At 42.6% G+C, this 18,416-nt stretch overlaps 1 protein-coding gene across 1 annotated transcript in view; it reads right to left on the reverse strand.

The window, feature by feature from the left end:
• Window positions 1-18,249, reverse strand: part of PPAP2B (phosphatidic acid phosphatase type 2B) — an 89,505-nt gene extending 71,256 nt beyond the window's left edge. The window contains exon 1 of the mRNA XM_010855863.1: window positions 17,506-18,249. Within this exon, the coding sequence (XP_010854165.1) occupies window positions 17,506-17,644 (139 nt within the window). The 5' untranslated portion in view covers window positions 17,645-18,249. The remainder of the gene's footprint in view (window positions 1-17,505) is intronic.
• Window positions 18,250-18,416: the final 167 nt, after the last annotated feature.

Here is an 18,416-nt window from a genome sequence, read left to right on the forward strand (position 1 = left end):
GGGGAGGGGTGGTCAAAAAAATCCTGAAGAGAAGGACCTATGTGATTAAAATTGCAGTTTTGAGAAATTATTCCTATATAGTTAATGCATAAATAATATATGGGAGAGCCTATCCCCCTAGAAATAAAACCTGTAAAGGAATGTTTTCAGATCTAGGTGTATGAAGAAATTCATTTAAAATGGAATAGGGACTTCCCTGCTTCAGTGGCTAAGACTGCACTCCCAACGCAGAGGGTACAGGTTTGATCCCTGATCGGGAAAGTAGATCCCATATGGTGCAAGTAAGATCCAGCACAGCTGAATAAATAAATATTTTTTAAATTAAAGATAAAATGGGATAGAAACAGGGAGAACAGAGGACAGCAGATTCAGACTATGGGTTGCCATTTCCTTCTCCAGGGGATCTTCCCAACCCAGGGACTGAACCCAGGTCTCCCTGTCTGAGCCACCAGGGAAGCCACATGCACATACATTTATATTCATTGTACAAATATGACTTTACAGTTTCAAAGCATTTTCCTTATATAAACATGATACCATACTCTTGGTCTCAAGAGCTTCATGAAGTAGGCAAGGAATAAATCATCATCTCCATTCTATCACCCAACTAATACAGCAAAGTTGGGAACACAGCCCAGGATCAGCATGGAGCTGCCTCGTAGACCTCCTGTTTTTAAACTTTCATTTAAGGATCAGCTCAAGACACCTGGTCATGTTTTCCCCAAGAATGAATGTGTGTCTCCCTTCCCATCTTCTTACCTACCGCTTGAGGGCAGGATCCGCCTTTTAGTATTTCTTTGTTATCTCTTTGTATTTATCTCAATAAATACTGAAGGATAGATAAGATAGCCAGCTGAGTCCAGGAATGTTCTCATCTGTAGTTCCCCAACCACAAAGAATAGTAAATAGGCAATGATCCATTTTCCCATTGGTCCTGTGAGCGCTTCCCATTCATCACCAGTTCACAGCAGATGAACAGCCCCTGCCATGACTCCTATGATCTGAGCTGCCTCCTGCCAGCTGCTCTGCATTCTAAGAGTGAAGGATCTGTACAAAATGGGCTTGCTCTCAGTCCTGTTTAACTTTTCCATGGCTCTGTGTTTGTCAAAGCTTCATGCCAACTCTGTCAGAAAAAGAAATGCCACAAAACTTCTTTGAGGAAAGGGGAAAAAAGACCTACTTTATACACTTGCTCTTATGCAAATCACACTCCATTCAAATCCCAGCTGAATAGGAGCCCTACAATAGCCTGGGAAATACACAGAGCCTCTAACCCAAGTGTAAGCTGCTGCACTCAAAATGTTGCATTTCTCGGCCTTTTAAAAAAACTCCTTTGCAGAAGACCAATAAGAAGAATTAACAATATCATCTGAGGTTGCTATCCCTCTGCGTGAAAAGAAGTCATTCCCTTCCTGTATAAAATCGGCAAAGTATTCATCTCATCTCATCTCATCTCAAGTTCTGCAGAACTGGAGTTGGGAAGCTCTGTGACATAGTTTGAATCAAAATGGATACATGGTCCAAGCTACCAGCTCCAAGTAGATCCTAGCAAAGCAGTTCCCCTGGAGTCTCAGTAAACCATCTCCCCTAGTGATGAACTGGCTGAATTATTAATATACCACCCACCAAAAAGAGTTGAGACAGGTAGGGCTAACCAGGTGCTGAGAAAACTGAAATGAACTCCGACACCCTCCTCCATAGGTTGCTGTGAAATTCAAGCAGGTTAACCAGCCCCTTGCATGACTGCCTGCAATGGAGACAGATGTTCTTTAGTTCATGCCCTTCCCACTTCCAGCCCAGAGGTTTTTGAGTCTAACCTCTATCTTCCAGGAATTTACAAAGAAACAAACAATAGTAAAATGGGCAAAATGCTTTAACCCCCAAATAACACTTGAACACCTCACAAGGCCTGGTCATTTCACTTTGAAACTTTCTGGCTGGCTTGCTGGCTCTCCATATGCTTATAATTGAAAATAGCAGCCAGTGCAAATTTTAGTGCCAGTCTTCACCATGGGAGGAAAGAGTCCACACAGGTGTTGGTTGGTTCTTATCCCAGGCGTTCCACCATTTTCTAGATACAGGATACCCAACAAGCTCCTAGACCTTTCCCAAAGGCAACTGCCACATCTGTAAAATCAGTTACAGTAGTATCTTCCATTCACCGTTGTAGACTTTGATGAGAAATGGGAATGTGCTTGACTATAGTGGAAGGGTTCAAAAATGTTCCTTTCCCAGCCTTTTTCATGTTGACATCTAGAAAATGACCTCCTCAGTAGGGTGGTTTGGGTATATTTTTCTAGGGGCTTTTCAGGGCTGGGGAGCTTAAGAGCTAGACTGAGAAAAATGAACTGAGGCAAGAAAGAATATTTACATGCAAATTATCTAATGCACACATTATCGTTTGGTAGCACTATTCAGTGAAAGGTATTATTAATTAATGATGAATGTTTGGATTTCACAGCTGAGGCCAATACAGCTACAAACAACCAATTTAAAGCAAAATTATAATTAAAGGTTCTTCAACTCTATCAGTTGGCCTTTGGAAAATTAAACCTAAAATCAAGAGGGCTTATTTTCCCCTGAGATTTAAAGCTCTGTATTTTGAATGCTTTGACCCAAGAAGTATACTTTAATTTCCCAGCCAGCCCCAGAGAAGTCTGCATTCACACCATGCCTACAGCACAGACCATCCAAAGAGTGGGACCATCATCCCTCCTTCTGTGTCATTGGAGCCACTCTCTTCAAACAGATATAAATGAGAAGCCTGCTAAACACAAGATTCCAGTACAGTAGCCTTCCTATTTTGGGGGGAGACTTCTGAGACCTCTGGGGCTTCCCTGGTGGCTCAGATGGTAAAGAATCTGCTTGCGATACAGGAGGCCTGGGTTCAATCCCTGGGTTGGGAACATCCCCTGGAGAAGGGCATAGCAACCCACTCCAGTATTCTTGCCTAGAGAATCCCATGGACAGAGGAGCCTGGTGGGCTACAGTCCATAGGGTCACAAAGAGTCAGACATGACTGAAGAGACTTAGCACGTTCCAGTGGGTCCCTGAAACTGTGAACAGTACTGAATAATATAAGTACTAAGAATTTTCCTGTATGTACATACCCTTGCTATGAGAAAGTTTTAATTTATAAATTTTGCACAGGAAGAAATTAAAAACAATCACAAAGAATAAAATAGAACAATTATGATAATATACTACAATAAAAGTTATGTGAATGTGGTCTCTCTCTTTCAAAATATCTGCTTGTACTGTAGCCACCCTTTTTCTTGCAATGATGTAAGATGATACAATACCTACATGATAAGATAAAGTTCGATACAGTATTAAGCTACTATTGACCTTCTGATCTTACGTCAGGAGCAGGACCATCTGCATCGGGTGATTGTGGATCATCAAGACATAGCAACATGGATGGCTGGAGGTCAGTAGCAGCCCATGTTGACAGCTGGGGGTCCTGGTGAGAGATTTGATCCCACTACTCAAACTGTGTGCAAGTTGAAACTTTTGAGTTATTTCTGGAATTTTCCACTTAATATTTTCAGAGCAAGGGTAACTGAAAACATGGAAAAGGAAACAGCAGATTAAGGGAGGACTACCTTTGGAAATATTTTAAAATCTCAGCCTGCCAGAAGTTCCTTCCATTGCTAGCAATACAAACGGCTGCTTCAAAAGAAGACATTAGGCATTTAATCATTGTCCACTATCCACAGAGCTGCCTGTCCATTCTGGAATGTTCAACATTTTCACCACCAAAGATCCCTTGCCGTTCTTCCATGACTCTCTATGACATCTTTATTTACCAGGTAAACTACATGTAAGTCATTTGTTTGCTTCTGTTAATCAAAGCACGGGAAGTGCCGATCACATCTCCTAATGAGTGGAAATAACCAGCAAGACCAGAGTGATCTGCCAGGCGTCATTCCACACTCAAATCACAAGCACAGAAAGCCGGCGCTTTGACCAGTCCGGGCAGAGGCCGATGCTCTCAGTTAACCTAGGCAAGTTAATCATTGAAAAATGAACAGTACATGTTAGATATTTCTGAAGTTCTGAAAAGCGCACGAGATGCCCTGTGATTGCCCTAGTAGACCTTGATGGGCCCAGAGAACCCACGGTAAGGATCACAAGACTAATTAATTTTGGACAAGTCTTCATGTGTTACTGACGTGAAAGTTGGCAGGGAACAGTGCAGAAAACTTGAGCTTCAGAAATAGAACAAAAGCAGGAGAGCCTATTGTTTAAGAATGGCCTCATGAGATGGACTTCTCAGGTCTGACCCCAACTCAAACTCACTTGCTCGTAACTTTTGTTAAGTTATTTCTAATATCTCTGAATCTCAATTCTGTGAATACAGATAATAGTAATAAAGACTTCATAGGCATATTGCGAGGATTAAATAAGAGAATGCCTGCACCCTGTATAGCCCAGTGAGAGGTACATACTTGTACTTGGTAAATGTTGGCAACTGTCATTATTTAGTCAGGCCTGAGTCCAAACCCCAGACCTAACACGTATTAGTTGTGTGAACTTGGGCAAATCATTTACCCTCTCTGAGTTGCAAAACCAGTTATTGACATCTACATTATTCTGTGATTGAAAAGATAAGTGAAATATCATCTAAAGTTCCTAATATTCAAGGTTGAGTGTCTTTTCCTCACCCTCTTGAATTGTATGTGGTCTAATTTTTCATTAACTTATAGCTTAAGCTGTACTGTAATTTTCAGTTCCAACCAATTTCTAAAGATTTGTTCTTGTGTCTTATACTCTAATATCACCCAGTGTCCAGCACATAAACCTAAAAGACGGACCGTAATTTTAGTTTCTGAGAGGCAATCACGTATACAGCTGTATCTCCAGTGGGGAAAGGATGGGAAAAAAGAAATCAGTCTTATCAGGACCTACAGTTCTATTTCATGGTCTTAAAAATATCATAAAGCAAATCCAAGGAATATATAGATTTCAATATTTGTACTTTTAACTGTTTTCAGGGTACTCTGAAGATCCAAGGCTGCTTTTCATTTTACTGAAGCAGGAATCTGCTTGTCACACTCTAGTTTCTGGAAGTATGTCACTCAGCAGGTGAGTGGGTCTAGCTGACCACCAAGCTATTCCTCAAGCAGTTTTATTATTCTCCATTCACTCGTCTTAAACCCAGTGACACTGCTAAACTGGTTGAAAATTTTCTTTGTGAAAAATTCTCTGACAAACAAAGCAACACTATAGTGTTTTCATAAATATGTTAATTCCAAAAGTCTTCAGTAAAATGTTTGCATTTTTCCCATATATATCTTAATTAATTTTAAGACACCTCTATTGATAAAATGGTACAGCCACTATGGAAAATAGTTTGGCAGTTCCTCAGAAAGTTAAACATAGAGTTACCATATCATTCTGCATATCTATTCCCAGGTAAATATACCCATGAGTATTGAAATTCTGTGTCTATACAAAAATCTGTATATGAATGTTTATAACAGCACTATTCATAAGACCCAAAAAGGGTAAATAACCCAATGCTCTAGCAACCAATAGATGTATAAACCAAATGCAGTATGTCCATATAATGGAATATTACTTGGCAATAAAAGTAGACGAAGTACTGATACAAGCTGAACATACATGCTACTATATGGATGAACCTTGAAAATATCATGCTGCTGCTGCTGCTGCTGCTGCTAAGTCACTTCAGTCGTGTCCGACTCTGTGTAACCCCATAGATGGCAGCCCACCAGGCTCCCCCGTCCCTGGGATTCTCCAGGCAAGAACACTGGAGTGGGTTACCATTTCCTTCTCCAATGCATGAAAGTGAAAAGTGAAAGTGAAGTCACTCAGTCGTGTCCGACTCTTCTGGACCCCATGGACTGCAGCCTACCAGGCTCCTCCGACCATGGGATTTTCCAGGCAAGAGTACTGGAGTGGGGTGCCATTGCCTTCTCCTAGTATGCTGAGTGAAAGGCAAAGAAATAGAAAGTTGATCAGCAGTTGCTATGGGATGGGGAAGGAGGAGGGTAAATGTTGAATGACAGCTAACAGGTACAGTTTTGTTTATTGTTGCAGTGATTAAAAAAAAAATTTCTAAAATTTATTACGGTAATGGTTTCTTAACTCTGTGAATATATACTAAAAACCAGTGAATTGAACACTTTAAATGAATTAATGTTATGGTATATAAATTGGGTCTCAGTAAAACTTTTAAAACTGTTTCCCTAAACCAAGAGGATTTCTAATGGCCCATTTATTTTAAGGGGCATTTGAGAAATTTAAAGATTACAGAGCAAATAAATAAATAAAAAATATATATATATATAAAACTCATAGCCTCATCTTTTTAATAAGATTATGAATATAAAGAAGTATTTACTAATTCTATTATAATAGGGGCTTCATAAGTCTTCTACAAACACTGCATTTAAAATGTCTGTGGAGGGAGGGGCATTACCATGGTTCAGAGGCTCCCAACCAGATCAGGAACCCCACCACCATCCTCCCATCCCTTCTACCTTACCCCTCCCCAGTTTCCTTTAATCTCCTTCTTCACCCATCCTTCTCCTCTCTGTCCCCAGAACTCAGATTCATCTGTCTCTCAATTGATCTCCCTCCTCTGCCTGCAGTTTCCCTCTCCTCAAATCCAAAGATCTCAAACAAAAATCAGAGTAGATTTACCTCCTCTAAAAAATTGTTCATGAATATGTTAATTCCAAAGGTTGCCTGTAAAACTTTTGCAATTTTTTTTCCTTACACATTTTAACTAACCTTACAACACTTCTAAAATGATGCAGCTGCTATGGAAAAGCAGTTTGGCAGGTCCTTAAAAAGTTAAACATGGAGTTACCCTATGACCCAGATCCTAGGTACATACTGAATCTGGTTTCTATATAAAATATTCCACAATAAAAAGAAAAATGAAAACAAAAATACAACTTCATTCACTGGTCCTCCAAAATAAAGTTCAAGTCCTTAGCAGCCTGCCATTTATAACTCTCCTTTTTAATCTGGCTCCTAATCATCTCTCCAGCCTCATCCCCAACATCTTCTATCCCCCCAACTTAATGCAAATATACACCACTTACATTCCATCCTGCAACCACTCACCCTTCCCAAACATGTTCCTGTTTCCAAGTCTCAGCATCTGATGCTTCCCCTGCTACTCTCTCCCACTCTATATGTACTCAGTCACTCAGCTATGTCCAATTCTGCAACCCCATGGACTATAGCCCACCAGGCTCCTCCATCCATGGGATTTCCAGGCAAGAATACTGGAGTGGGTTGCCATTTCCTTCTCTACTCTGTATAATGTGGGCTATTATTTCTCTAGCAAGACCCAGCTCCATGCCCTCAGGCAAATTCATTGCTTTTCCTTATGCAGCTATAGCCCCTCCCTTACCACTCCCAAGTCAGTGGGACTAAATGTGTGAAATTATTAAAAAGTCTGTACCCATTTCCAATCTGGGAATTTTTGAAGTGCAAGGAACCCTACCTCCCGACCCAAACCGAGGGGAAGAAGGGACTGAGGGGGGTTACACATAGTGGATGCTCAGGAAACAACTGCAGAAGATAAGACATACTTGAAAGGTATAAACATAAAAATTAAATAGATTCTCTAGAAATTATACAGATTGATGCCACAAACTAATTTGGAGGCCAGATATAAAGAAACCATCAATGAGAACAGCTTCCTTCATGTCAATAATCATGTGTATTATGTGCTTTAAAGACACATAAACAGGAACCAAAGCATACTGCTTATTATGACAAGGCACTTACACTGATTTGCATTTCTCTGCAAAACTCTCTAGGCATATCATTTTGTTAATTTGTGACAAACCTCAAAAACACACTTCCCACCAATACTCTGATTGCAATGTATAGTTTAAAAGCACACAGAAATCATCAAGCTCCTTTCATAAGTCGCCAGTTGGATCTTATGTGTGTTGTTTGGTTCAGTTTGTTTTAAATTGGGGAATTTTAATGCAGATCATCATTTATAATCTAACTTGGACTCAAGGGAAGAATAGTTTCACCAGGATGTCAGACAAACTGACCTAGCCTTCTTTAGAATATGGGGACCACCAGCTCATGCATGGCCTTGAGGAGATTACTTCATCTGAGACTCAGTTTCCTCCTCAGTCAAAAGCAAACACTTTGAAAACATTGGCTTCTCTTTCTCCTTTCCTGAGACAGGTCATTTGAAAAAGACGGTGCCTGTTCAAGTTCAAATCAGTCAGCAGTGATCTTTGGTAATAAGCAGTTTCTAGAACAAGGGCCAGTTTGAAGAAAAGCGATATATGAAAAAAAAACTGCCTAGTCCATCAAATCTGCACCACGTGTCTCTAGCCTCACTCAGCTATCATCCTCTGATTTGGATTAAAAGTTAAACCTGTTTGTCTTGTTCCTCTTTTAATTGACCCAGGCAAGAGAAAAATGAGAACAGAGCTCTCTGGAGAACTACCTCATATACGATATCAAGTTTCAAACTGACAAGGACACACTGGAAAAGCAAAATGGTAAGAAGGCACTGGTTCTAGGCCCTGCTCCTTCGTCACTGGACAACTACTAACCAGTCCTAGCCTCCACGTCTTCCTATGTGAAGAGCACTGACTAGGACGTGGTGACAATGACAACAGCAGCTGGGGAGTGCCAGCGCCATGCACTATACCAGGCATCACCTCACAGGTCCACAGTGCATGCTATCCCATTTCACAGGTGAGGAAACAGAGACCTTGGAGACAGTCACAACGTGCCCAAGGGTGTACAGCTTATAACCACAAGCAAACTCCCACCTGTCTGTCTCCAAAGCCTGTGCTTCCTCCTCAGATCTCCTACCTGTCCCCTGTTCAAAGAGGCCTATTTTTCTGACTGAGATAGAAAAATGATCTCAGTATTGCTGATAATGAAATCCTCAAGGTACTTTCAAATTCTAAAGTGTCCACAAATCTAGGCACTGAAAAATTGCTCCGATGGAATTTTCTTTATGTCCAGAGAGGCTTGTCAGCACACACCAAGCTGTTGCGCAGCTATCTCTATATAACTCTGTGCCCTATACTGCCCGATATGATCCTTGCATTAAGACTCATATTTGTGTCCTATATTGGGACTTCCCTAGTGGTCCAGTGATTACGACTTTGCCTCCCATTGCAGAGGGTACAGGTTCAATCCTTGGTTGGGAAGATAAGATCCCACAGGCCTTCCAGTCGAAGAACTAAGACATAAAATAGAAGCTATATTGGCCCTACAGAACACATTTGTACATATGTGGACCCAATAACATGGACATAAATGAAATGGAATGGAATAGAAAGAGAGAGCCTTCATGGCATAAACTGCGTTGGAAAGTGGGCAGCAAGGTAAGCTGACAAGAGTTCTGGAAAATTTAGTGACTCCTACTAGCTGGGTGCTCTTGTTCAAGTTACTTAACCTCTCTGAACTGCAGTTTCCTCCTCTCTAAACGGATCAAATATCTATAGCACATGGTTGGCATACAATAAATACAATCACTATCACAGTTATTCCCTTCCTCAAGAGACATGGAGAATGCCCTGGATGACAAGCATTTCGATTATTTTCAAACATGGCTGCTCTTTTTAGTTAGATTTTTTCCCCTGGGCTTTCAAAAGACACATAAAAGAGTTGACCCTAAAACAGGCCCTTTGTCCAAACTTCCTCCCAGCTTTCCTAAGGTGTATCTGTCTTTCCCTTAAAGTGATACGGCCATGTCACTTCCAGAGGAGAAGAAAGTAACCACCAAAGGCTCTTGAGGTTCCCACACACTGACTTTCCCCAAAACTGCCACTGCTCTCCTCTGGCTAATGGAAAACATTTGTATTCCCTGTCTGGCTTTTTCTTAGACTCTCTTCACAATTGTTTCCCCTGATATATTTCAGGCAACTTTGCAACCAAAACATTAAAGAAGATTTCATAGAACCATTGAGGAGTAAGAACAGTGGGGAGGAAAGGAAAATGTTATTACTATGAATAATAATAGCCACATACTACCCAATAATGACTTAGTGCTTTGAAACTTTTCCAAGTAGTTTCAGATTTATGATATCATCTACACTGTACCATACATGAGTGTCATGAGGTTTGCTTTTATATTTTACAGATGAGGAAACTGAGGCCTGAAAGATTAAACAGTTTTTGCCCAAGTCACATGTGTAGAGGACATTCTGTCAGGATTTGAACCCAGCTCTGGGTGAATCCAAAGCTTGTACTGTTCCTGCAGTACTCTGCCAAGCTAACTTTGATTTTTTAAAGGCTCTCTTTAGAAATCTAATTCATTCATTTTACTTTTTAGTCACACACAACAAACTTCAATATCTCAAAAGAAAATATTTATAGAGTTTACACTTCATTTATCCAAAGTGGTTACTTGGCCTTCAATAAGTATACTACAGAGAACTCAGTTTAAGTAAAAATCCCAGATTCTCAGCAACTAGGAGACACCTCCAAGCCCTGGATGGGGAAGATTCCCTGGAGTAGGAAATGACAACCCACTCCAGTATTCTTGCTGGAGAATCCCATGGACAGAGGAGCCTGGTGGGCTACAGTCCATAGGGTTGCATAGAGTTGGACACTTTCACATTCACCAAGTCCTTGCACTAAAAATCACAGGCGACTTTCAGGCAAGCACCCAGTGGTAATTTTTCCTTTTGAAAGAATTCTAAAAGTCTTGAATATCTTTTTCTTAATTTTATTGGAGTTTAGTTTGTTTGCAATATTGTGCTAGTTTCAGGTATACAGCAAAGAGATTCAGCTATACACATACACATATTCATTTTTTAGATTCTTTTCTTATATAGGTTATCACAGAACACTGAGTAGAGTTTCCTGTGCTGTACAGAGGTCCTTGTTGGTTATCTATCTTACATATTATAGTGTATATATGGGCTCATCCCACGCTCCTGATCTGCCCCGCCTTCTGCTGCCCGGACGTTCCCCCTTTGGTAACCATAAGTTTGTTTTCAACATCTGCAGGTCTGTTTCTGTTTTGTCAAGTTCATTTGTATCATTTTTTTTAATTAGATTCCACATATGAGAGATATCATATGTTATTTGTCTTTGACTCACTTCACTTAGGATGGCCATCTCTAGGTGTCTTAAACATTTTTATTGGAAAAGACAGGTGTACTGACCACAAACAGAAAAAAAAAAAAATACAGACAACCTAACAATTTAAGAAGTGCCAGAACATTTAATCCTTCTCTATAAACCAATAGCTTTTTCTCAATCGCCATTAAGACACTAGCTATTAAACAACACAGTGATTCTCAAATTTAGCCTGATAAGAATCACTAGAAGCTATTATGAAACACAGAATCCTAGGCCGTGGTCCAGTGCACACTGAATTTGAATCTTCTGGAAAGAAGCCTGAGAATCTGTATTTCACACCAGACAGGTGTTCTTATTAGCTGAGGTTATAAAGTACTGATACAGCAGGAATCCTGAAAGTTATCACTCCCCAAATAATGTGTACCATGTTAAACTGACACTCAGGGTAGCAAGTCTCCATTAATAAAACTTTTTAAACTGGGAAGTAGCCCCAGGGGGTTGGCATTATTAACATCATGCTATGCACAGCAGGGCTTGCCAGCCCAAACAACTGCACAGGAAGTGGAAAAGAAAGAATGTCAAATTGACAGGAAATCAATAGCACTAAACGTGGAAGAGGCCACCAACCCTGACTTCAACAGTCTCCCACAAAGGCAGCTATATCCCTATGGCATATATCAAGTACAAGAGAAAGGGATGAAAGAGCTAAGAGGGGGGAAAAAAAAAACTAGCCAATCCAGACAATGAAGAAATAAACGTTTTCAAATGTCCTGGAAGAGTCAGCAGGGCTTACCTACGAAATGGAGGCTCCCTTCTCATTACGATCAGTGCAGGATGCTTCTTGGCTGGAAGGTTCACTAGTTATTAAGTGAAAATCTATTTCTAAATTCTTTGGTTCATGTGGTAGATTAAGTTATCAAAGTCTACTGCATTATTAAAAACACATACTTAGTGACTCTAATAGCACAGTTAAAAAAAAAAATAGAAGGGAAAACCTGTTGGGCTTGCTTCCTATTTCACCTATAATTCCTATAAATTTTAGGAAGCAGGTGAAAGGACGCATCTGGCCAGGAAAAAATCTAGCCAGGTTCTCAGCATATTGGATGAACTCTAAGAAAAGACAATGCTCTTTATCCCTCCAGAATGAACCCCAATTCAAGCTAATTGTCAGCAATACTTCTGTGATACAAAAACATAAAAATTCAACTGTTGATAAATAATCCATGAGAAACAATTTCTGGGTTTCTACACCAGTTATCTATCAGCACAGATTCATAAAATCATTAGTGCTAGAAGGGGTCTGAGAGATGATTTAATCCCTTTCCTTTGTGATCATAATCAAGAAATCAGGCCCACAGAAGTCAAGGGAATGTTCTCAAAGGCACACAGCGACACAGCAGTACAAGACCAGAGCTCCTATTCCTAGGTCCTTATTCTTGTGACTTCCTGGGCTAATATACAACCAAGAGCTAAGCAGAGCACAAGTATCAGGTACCAGGTAGACATTCCATAAATCCAAGTTTCATTCCTCTCTACTAGAAATCGGTCCTGGAAGGTCACAAGGCAGCTTGTGACATTAGACATCATCCCGCCCAACCAGTCATTTCACTGTTGGAAAAAACTGAGACCCATTAAAAACTAACTTGCCACAACCACACAACTAGCTGCTGGCACTGGCCACCCTGGAACCTGAACTTCTGGCTCCAAGTCCCCCATCCTCTTCACTACATCACATTGCCTCCCTCTCACTATTAAAAGTGAAGAGTTTAATAATAATACATGATAATTTTATTTATCCCATAGACTGAACCAGTTCTAGAATTTTGTTTCAGCCTTTTAACTGCAAATCAAGAAGTGTCCAAAAACATTCTAGAACCACTAAGTTACTAGCATAGTTGCTGACTATCCAAATTCTCTATTTTTACCCATTTGAGTTTCTTTCTCTTTGCCTCACTAACCGTGTTTCCTGGTAAGGAATGGCACAGGAGCCAAGCCTTTCAAACCAAATCTGCCTGAGCACCTGCTCCTTCAAACATCTCCCACCCCCACCATAAACTCAGTTACGCCACCTTCTAGTATCCAAAGTCAAAGGAGGAACAGTCTTCACACCTGTTCCTTCAGAGATCTCCCACCCCCACCATAAACTCAGTTACCCCACCTTCTAGTATCAAAAGTCAGAGGAGGAACAGTCTTCAAACTACTGCATAACTGCACTCATTAGCAAAGTAATGCTCAAAATTCTGAACAAAAAACCTTCTCTAAAGCATGATCAGAATATACTGTGAAGATGGGATGGCTCAAAATACTGCTAAATTTTAGGGGTTGCCTTCTCAGCTAAAATTTAGATCAACAATGAATGAAAATCATCTGTCTTCAACCTGCTAGGCCAGTGTGAACTTCTCCTTTTGGACGTGGATGCTTTGTGGTCTTTGCTATAATATTGTTATTGAGTTTTTGTTTCATGGTCTCATCTACCTATGATTCTGAGACACAGCATATAAACACAGCCACAAAAGCTTCATATAGGGGTCTGGGTTATAAATCCTTTGCATTTGCCCAAGTATTGAGAGATGACAAATAATTTTCACATCCAATATTTCCTCTGATGCTCATGGCAACGTAATGGAGCGGCTACTCTGATCACCATCTCACAGATGGGCTCACTGACCTCAGAGGATGAAGGCCCTTGAACAGAGCCCTTGACAAAAAGCTAGACCGGTTAACTCTGCCCACCTATCAAAATGCACGGGCTGGGAGGAGGCAGTCAGTAAATACCTGGGGAGAGAGACGGGGAAGAGATGAGATGACGCAGAGAAGCTCCACGCAGATTTACCAAATTTGCACATTTGCACTACAGTTATGCACTGCTCTTTGTGCTTTTTTTGGAACCACTATCTTATAGGGTAAAAAAGCACCCTCAAAATTTGGGAATTACTCAGTGTTAGAACCGCCCCAAATCAAAGCAATGCCTTAGGGCAATGAGACCATATCATTGACCAGAAGAGCTGAACCACCTTTATCCATCTGTTTCATTGCTAATAATGAGCTGGAAAATGTGGAGGGGCAGCGTGTGTGTGTGTTAGCTGCTCAGTGTGTCCAGCTTTCTGCAACCCCATAGACTGTAGCTCACCAGGCTCCTTCTGTCCATGAGATTTCCCACTCAAGAATACTGGAGTGGGTTGACATTTTCTTCTCCAGGGGATCTTCCCAACCCAGGGATCGAACCCCAGTCTCCTGCATTGCAGACCGATTCTTTACCAACTGAATCACCAGAGAAATCCTGGCTTTCTGCCAACAGAGCTTTAAACTTTTTCTAATAAACTGAGTTTTAGGATTCTTCTGATGAGGGAAGGGGGATGGACTCCAGTCATGCCCGCTGAAGATTAGGGATCAACTCAAATTGACTTGTGTGAATCTCAGTTTTCTCATCTATAAAAAGGAGATAGTCTCTTCATCAGTTGCAGTGAAAAGTACATAAACTAATTTACTTGACAAAGAGTCTAATAGAGCTTAGATAGAAAAGATGCTCCTTCCTCCTTGCATGGGAATTGTCTCTGCTGCTCTCTTGTAACCTGGTACAGCAAAAGCATTGTATTAAAAAAAACAGAAGGCCATCCATATTATGCAACCAAAAGAAAAACAAAATCAATTTCAGAAAAACTACTATGCAAAGATTCATAACCATTTTTATAAGCAATGATTGGCAAAGATAGCTATTTTCTAAGATATCAACTCCCACAGGTGATTCTCTGACACCAGATTCTTTTCATCCTCAAAGGCGAGTGGACTTCTATTGTTTCACCAAGAATTTTACATTCCAAAAAGGTAACAACACGTATATTGCACATTGCCTCTTATTTTTTTCCAGACACAAGGAGAGGAATCTTGGTGTATATTCCTGTGAGAGAATAAACAGAAAACTGTGTCTTTTGTCATATATTAGGGCTTTGTAATCCAGACCACATGATCAATAGACTATATAAAAATTAAATCATGACTGACAGTCCCAGGCAAAAAGTGAACCAAGTAGAAACATTTTTTTAGGACTGTGATGTGTGGAATATTAAAATCACATGTTGTGTTAATAATTTTCTTTTGGAAGTAAAAGGGAGTTCTCCTGCATAAATTTCTCAAGTAAATGTTTACCTTGCAGTGTTTTCTATTATAGGAGGTCAAGACGCATCAAATTAGTGATATTGTGGTCTGATCTATGCACAGGGGAGACACTTTTTAAATGACTTGGTTGACATGATGTTAACGGCAAGGCATATACCCTTAAAACAGAGCTGTGTGATTCTTACGGTAAAATAAAAGATCCTATTATCTTATAAACATTTTTTACAGTAAACAAAACCATTTGCTGGAACAGGCCAAGAGTAAATAAACTTAATAAACAGCTAGGTATAGAATATTAGGTTTGGAAGGGACATAGGGAGATTCGGGACAGATGAAGAGCTGAAATGCACAACTGTACACCTTACTCACACCTTCAATGCACAACAGTATCTTGGGATTTGTGTGTCCCTGGCTAAACTATAGCTGATAGGTGTGTCTTAAATTCCTTCACACTTTTTCCTTTGATAAGACACACCATCTCTTGGGATTGCCTTCTGAAATCCGAGTGGAAAGCAGAAGGAAGGGTAACAAAACTGTCTGAGCTTTGCTTCCCTAACCACCAAGTTGGAGATAGGAGGGTACATGGCAACAGACAGTCTAGAAAGAGTTCACCCTTCCACCAACAAACCGCACCAGTAAAGACTGGAAGCCCCAGATAAGTTTACAGCAAACAGCTTCAGTGTGTTTCTGGGTCCCTGGTACTCCCCCAGGACCAGGGAGGATCTCTTAAAAATTCAATAGCTTGGCAAGGAGACTTTAAGCACTAATCTCCCCACTGTGCATAAGTCGGTTGCCTTCAGGAAGGTGGGCCCCCCAGTGACAATTCCTTTACATAACATCTTAATGTTGAATTTATATGAAGGGGTGAGAATGGGATTTGCGACCTGAACTACAGGCACCTTTCTTCCCTTCCACAGAGCACAATTGACCTTCAGCTGTCTCCGTGTACCTAAAAGAGGCCATTCTTCCATTTAAACTCCGAGAGTCTCTTCTTTCTTCGACTCTGAAAATTCACTATGGACAGTCAAGCCAAGGTCAGATGGACCTCAGTAAGGACCCTGCTACAGAGTCATGAACACAGGGACCTAGGACTTCAGCCCAAGAAGTCTCTGGTTTGCACACTCTGCGTGCACAAATCCAATTCAAAGGGGACTTGAACCTCCTGTGCAGGAGTTCTATTTTAAGGGAATGAAATTGGGAACACAGATGTTTCTTCAGTTAGCAGAGTTGGCAGAACAGCCCCTGGACCAAATCCGAGTTCTTAATGCAGGAAGGGGCCTCAGAGAGCAACTAGTTCAACCCACTGATAAGGAAACTGAGGCCAAAGAGGCAGTTAGGTGGCACACTCAGCAAGTGGCAGAGTGGCCCTGTTCCGATGACAAGTCCTGCACGCTTTCCACTTCACCATGATTCGCTTAAAAAAAAATCTAAGCTGACTTCAACCTTGGAACTCCTGTAGATTCGTGTCAATAGCCACCCCTCGCCCCGGGGGCAGTTCATAAATCCTCCTGACCCTCCCACCCCACGCCCTATACTCCTTCTAGCTGTGACTTCCAAACAATTTGGAAAACAGAAGCAAGCTACTGCCTCAACTTTTCGGGAGTACAATTAATGCTGGTCCCAATGCAGGACGGTGGCTAGTTTTCCCAGTCCCTCAGTTTCCTCACTGGTGAAATGGACCTCCTCGCTCGTACTGCACCGAGTCACGGAGAGGGCCAGTCAAAACTAACACCTGGTACACAGTAGGCGCTTTAAAAGTGACTGCTGGGTCGGCACCACGCGTCAAGCCCCTCGAGAGCACCCTCCCAACCCCTGGGGGGCGTGCAGGAGAGCAGCAAGTGAAAAGGCCTGGGCAGTCTCAGCGGAAGGGCTGAATGTTTACATTCGGCCGGGAGAAGGTAGCGCTCTCCAGGCGGGAGCCCGGCGCTCCAGGAGATCCATCTTACTTGGATGGATGTCCAACCAGCTCTACGCCGGCTCCGGGTCCCGGTTCCATCGACTTCCCCTTTCCTAACGGGACGAGCCCACTCTTTTCGTGGGATTCTGCCCGGGCTTCCAACTGCAGCTCGGCTTTTAGGATTCGGTGTCCAAGTGGCCCGCGAAAGCCTACAGCGCTCCCAACACTTCTCTACAGGCCGGGGAGGCGGCGGGAACGGAGAGGGCGGGGACCCCGGGGCCGAGAGCAGCGCGAAGGCTCCCGGAGAAGCCTGCAGGGGCCCCCGAGGCTGACTGCGCGGCACGGCCGGGAGACGCCGCCCCGTGCGCAGCCCGAGTCGGGCTGGGACGCGCGCCGGGCGCCGAGGGCCCGAGGGACAGTGGGGCCGGGCTCACCCATGAAGAGGCAGAAGAGGTCCAGGCAGATGAGCAGCACCCGCTTGCTGCCTCCCTTCCTCGGGTTGTTGTTGAGCGCCGGGCTGCCGCCGTTCTTGCTCTCTGCGACGATCGCCTTGTCGTACTTGTAGTTTTGCATGGCGCTGGTCAAGACGCCCGGCGACAGCAACCACACACCCAGACGCCCGGGTCGCCTCCCGGCCGAGGCTGCTCGGGGCGCGGCGGGAGAATGCGGCCCCGCTGCCCGCTTCCAAAGGCAGGCGGTGGTGCTTTCTGCTCCCCCTGGGGCTCCTCTGCTTTTCCTGTCTCAACCCTGAATCGTTCGAAAGTCCAGGGTGAAAAGAGCCAACTTCTCGAGAGGAAAGTTCTGCAGCGCTGCGCTGCTTGCAACGCGAGCTGGCGTGTCTGTGCGCAAACCAGCGAGTGGGCAGCCCGGGCGCTCGGCCACCTTCCTCCGCGCCTGGTTGCTTAATGAATGGGAGCTGCGCGGAGCGGAGCTGAGCGGAGCCCAGCCACCACCGAGCGCTGCCGCGACTCCAACTTTCCTCCTCCTCCTCCTCTTTCTGCTGCTGCTGCTGCCGCCGCGGCTGCCGCTGTGATCACCAGGGTTTGTTTTCAGCACTTTTATTGCACGAGGTCCTTTTAAAAAAGAGAGAGGGAAAGAGAGGGACCTCCTTACTTGGCTCAGAAGGGATTCTGAAAGCACAGCCCCTTCCTTAAGCAGCCTAAGACGTAGGATAATTAAGGCCACATTTTCCCCCACCCCCTTCCAAAAAAAAAAAAAAAATCCTAAAAGGAAAAGTTACTCTCAAACCAGAGAATCCGGGAGCCCCTAGCGTTCAGAAACACTGAACTGTCACAAAAGGAGGGGGGAAAACAAGTATAAAAAGAAACATTTTCTTGCTGGCCTT

The sequence above is a fragment of the Bison bison genome, unplaced genomic scaffold, assembly GCF_000754665.1.
Source record: "Bison bison bison isolate TAMUID 2011002044 unplaced genomic scaffold, Bison_UMD1.0 scf7180017864369, whole genome shotgun sequence".
NCBI lineage: Eukaryota > Metazoa > Chordata > Mammalia > Artiodactyla > Bovidae > Bison > Bison bison.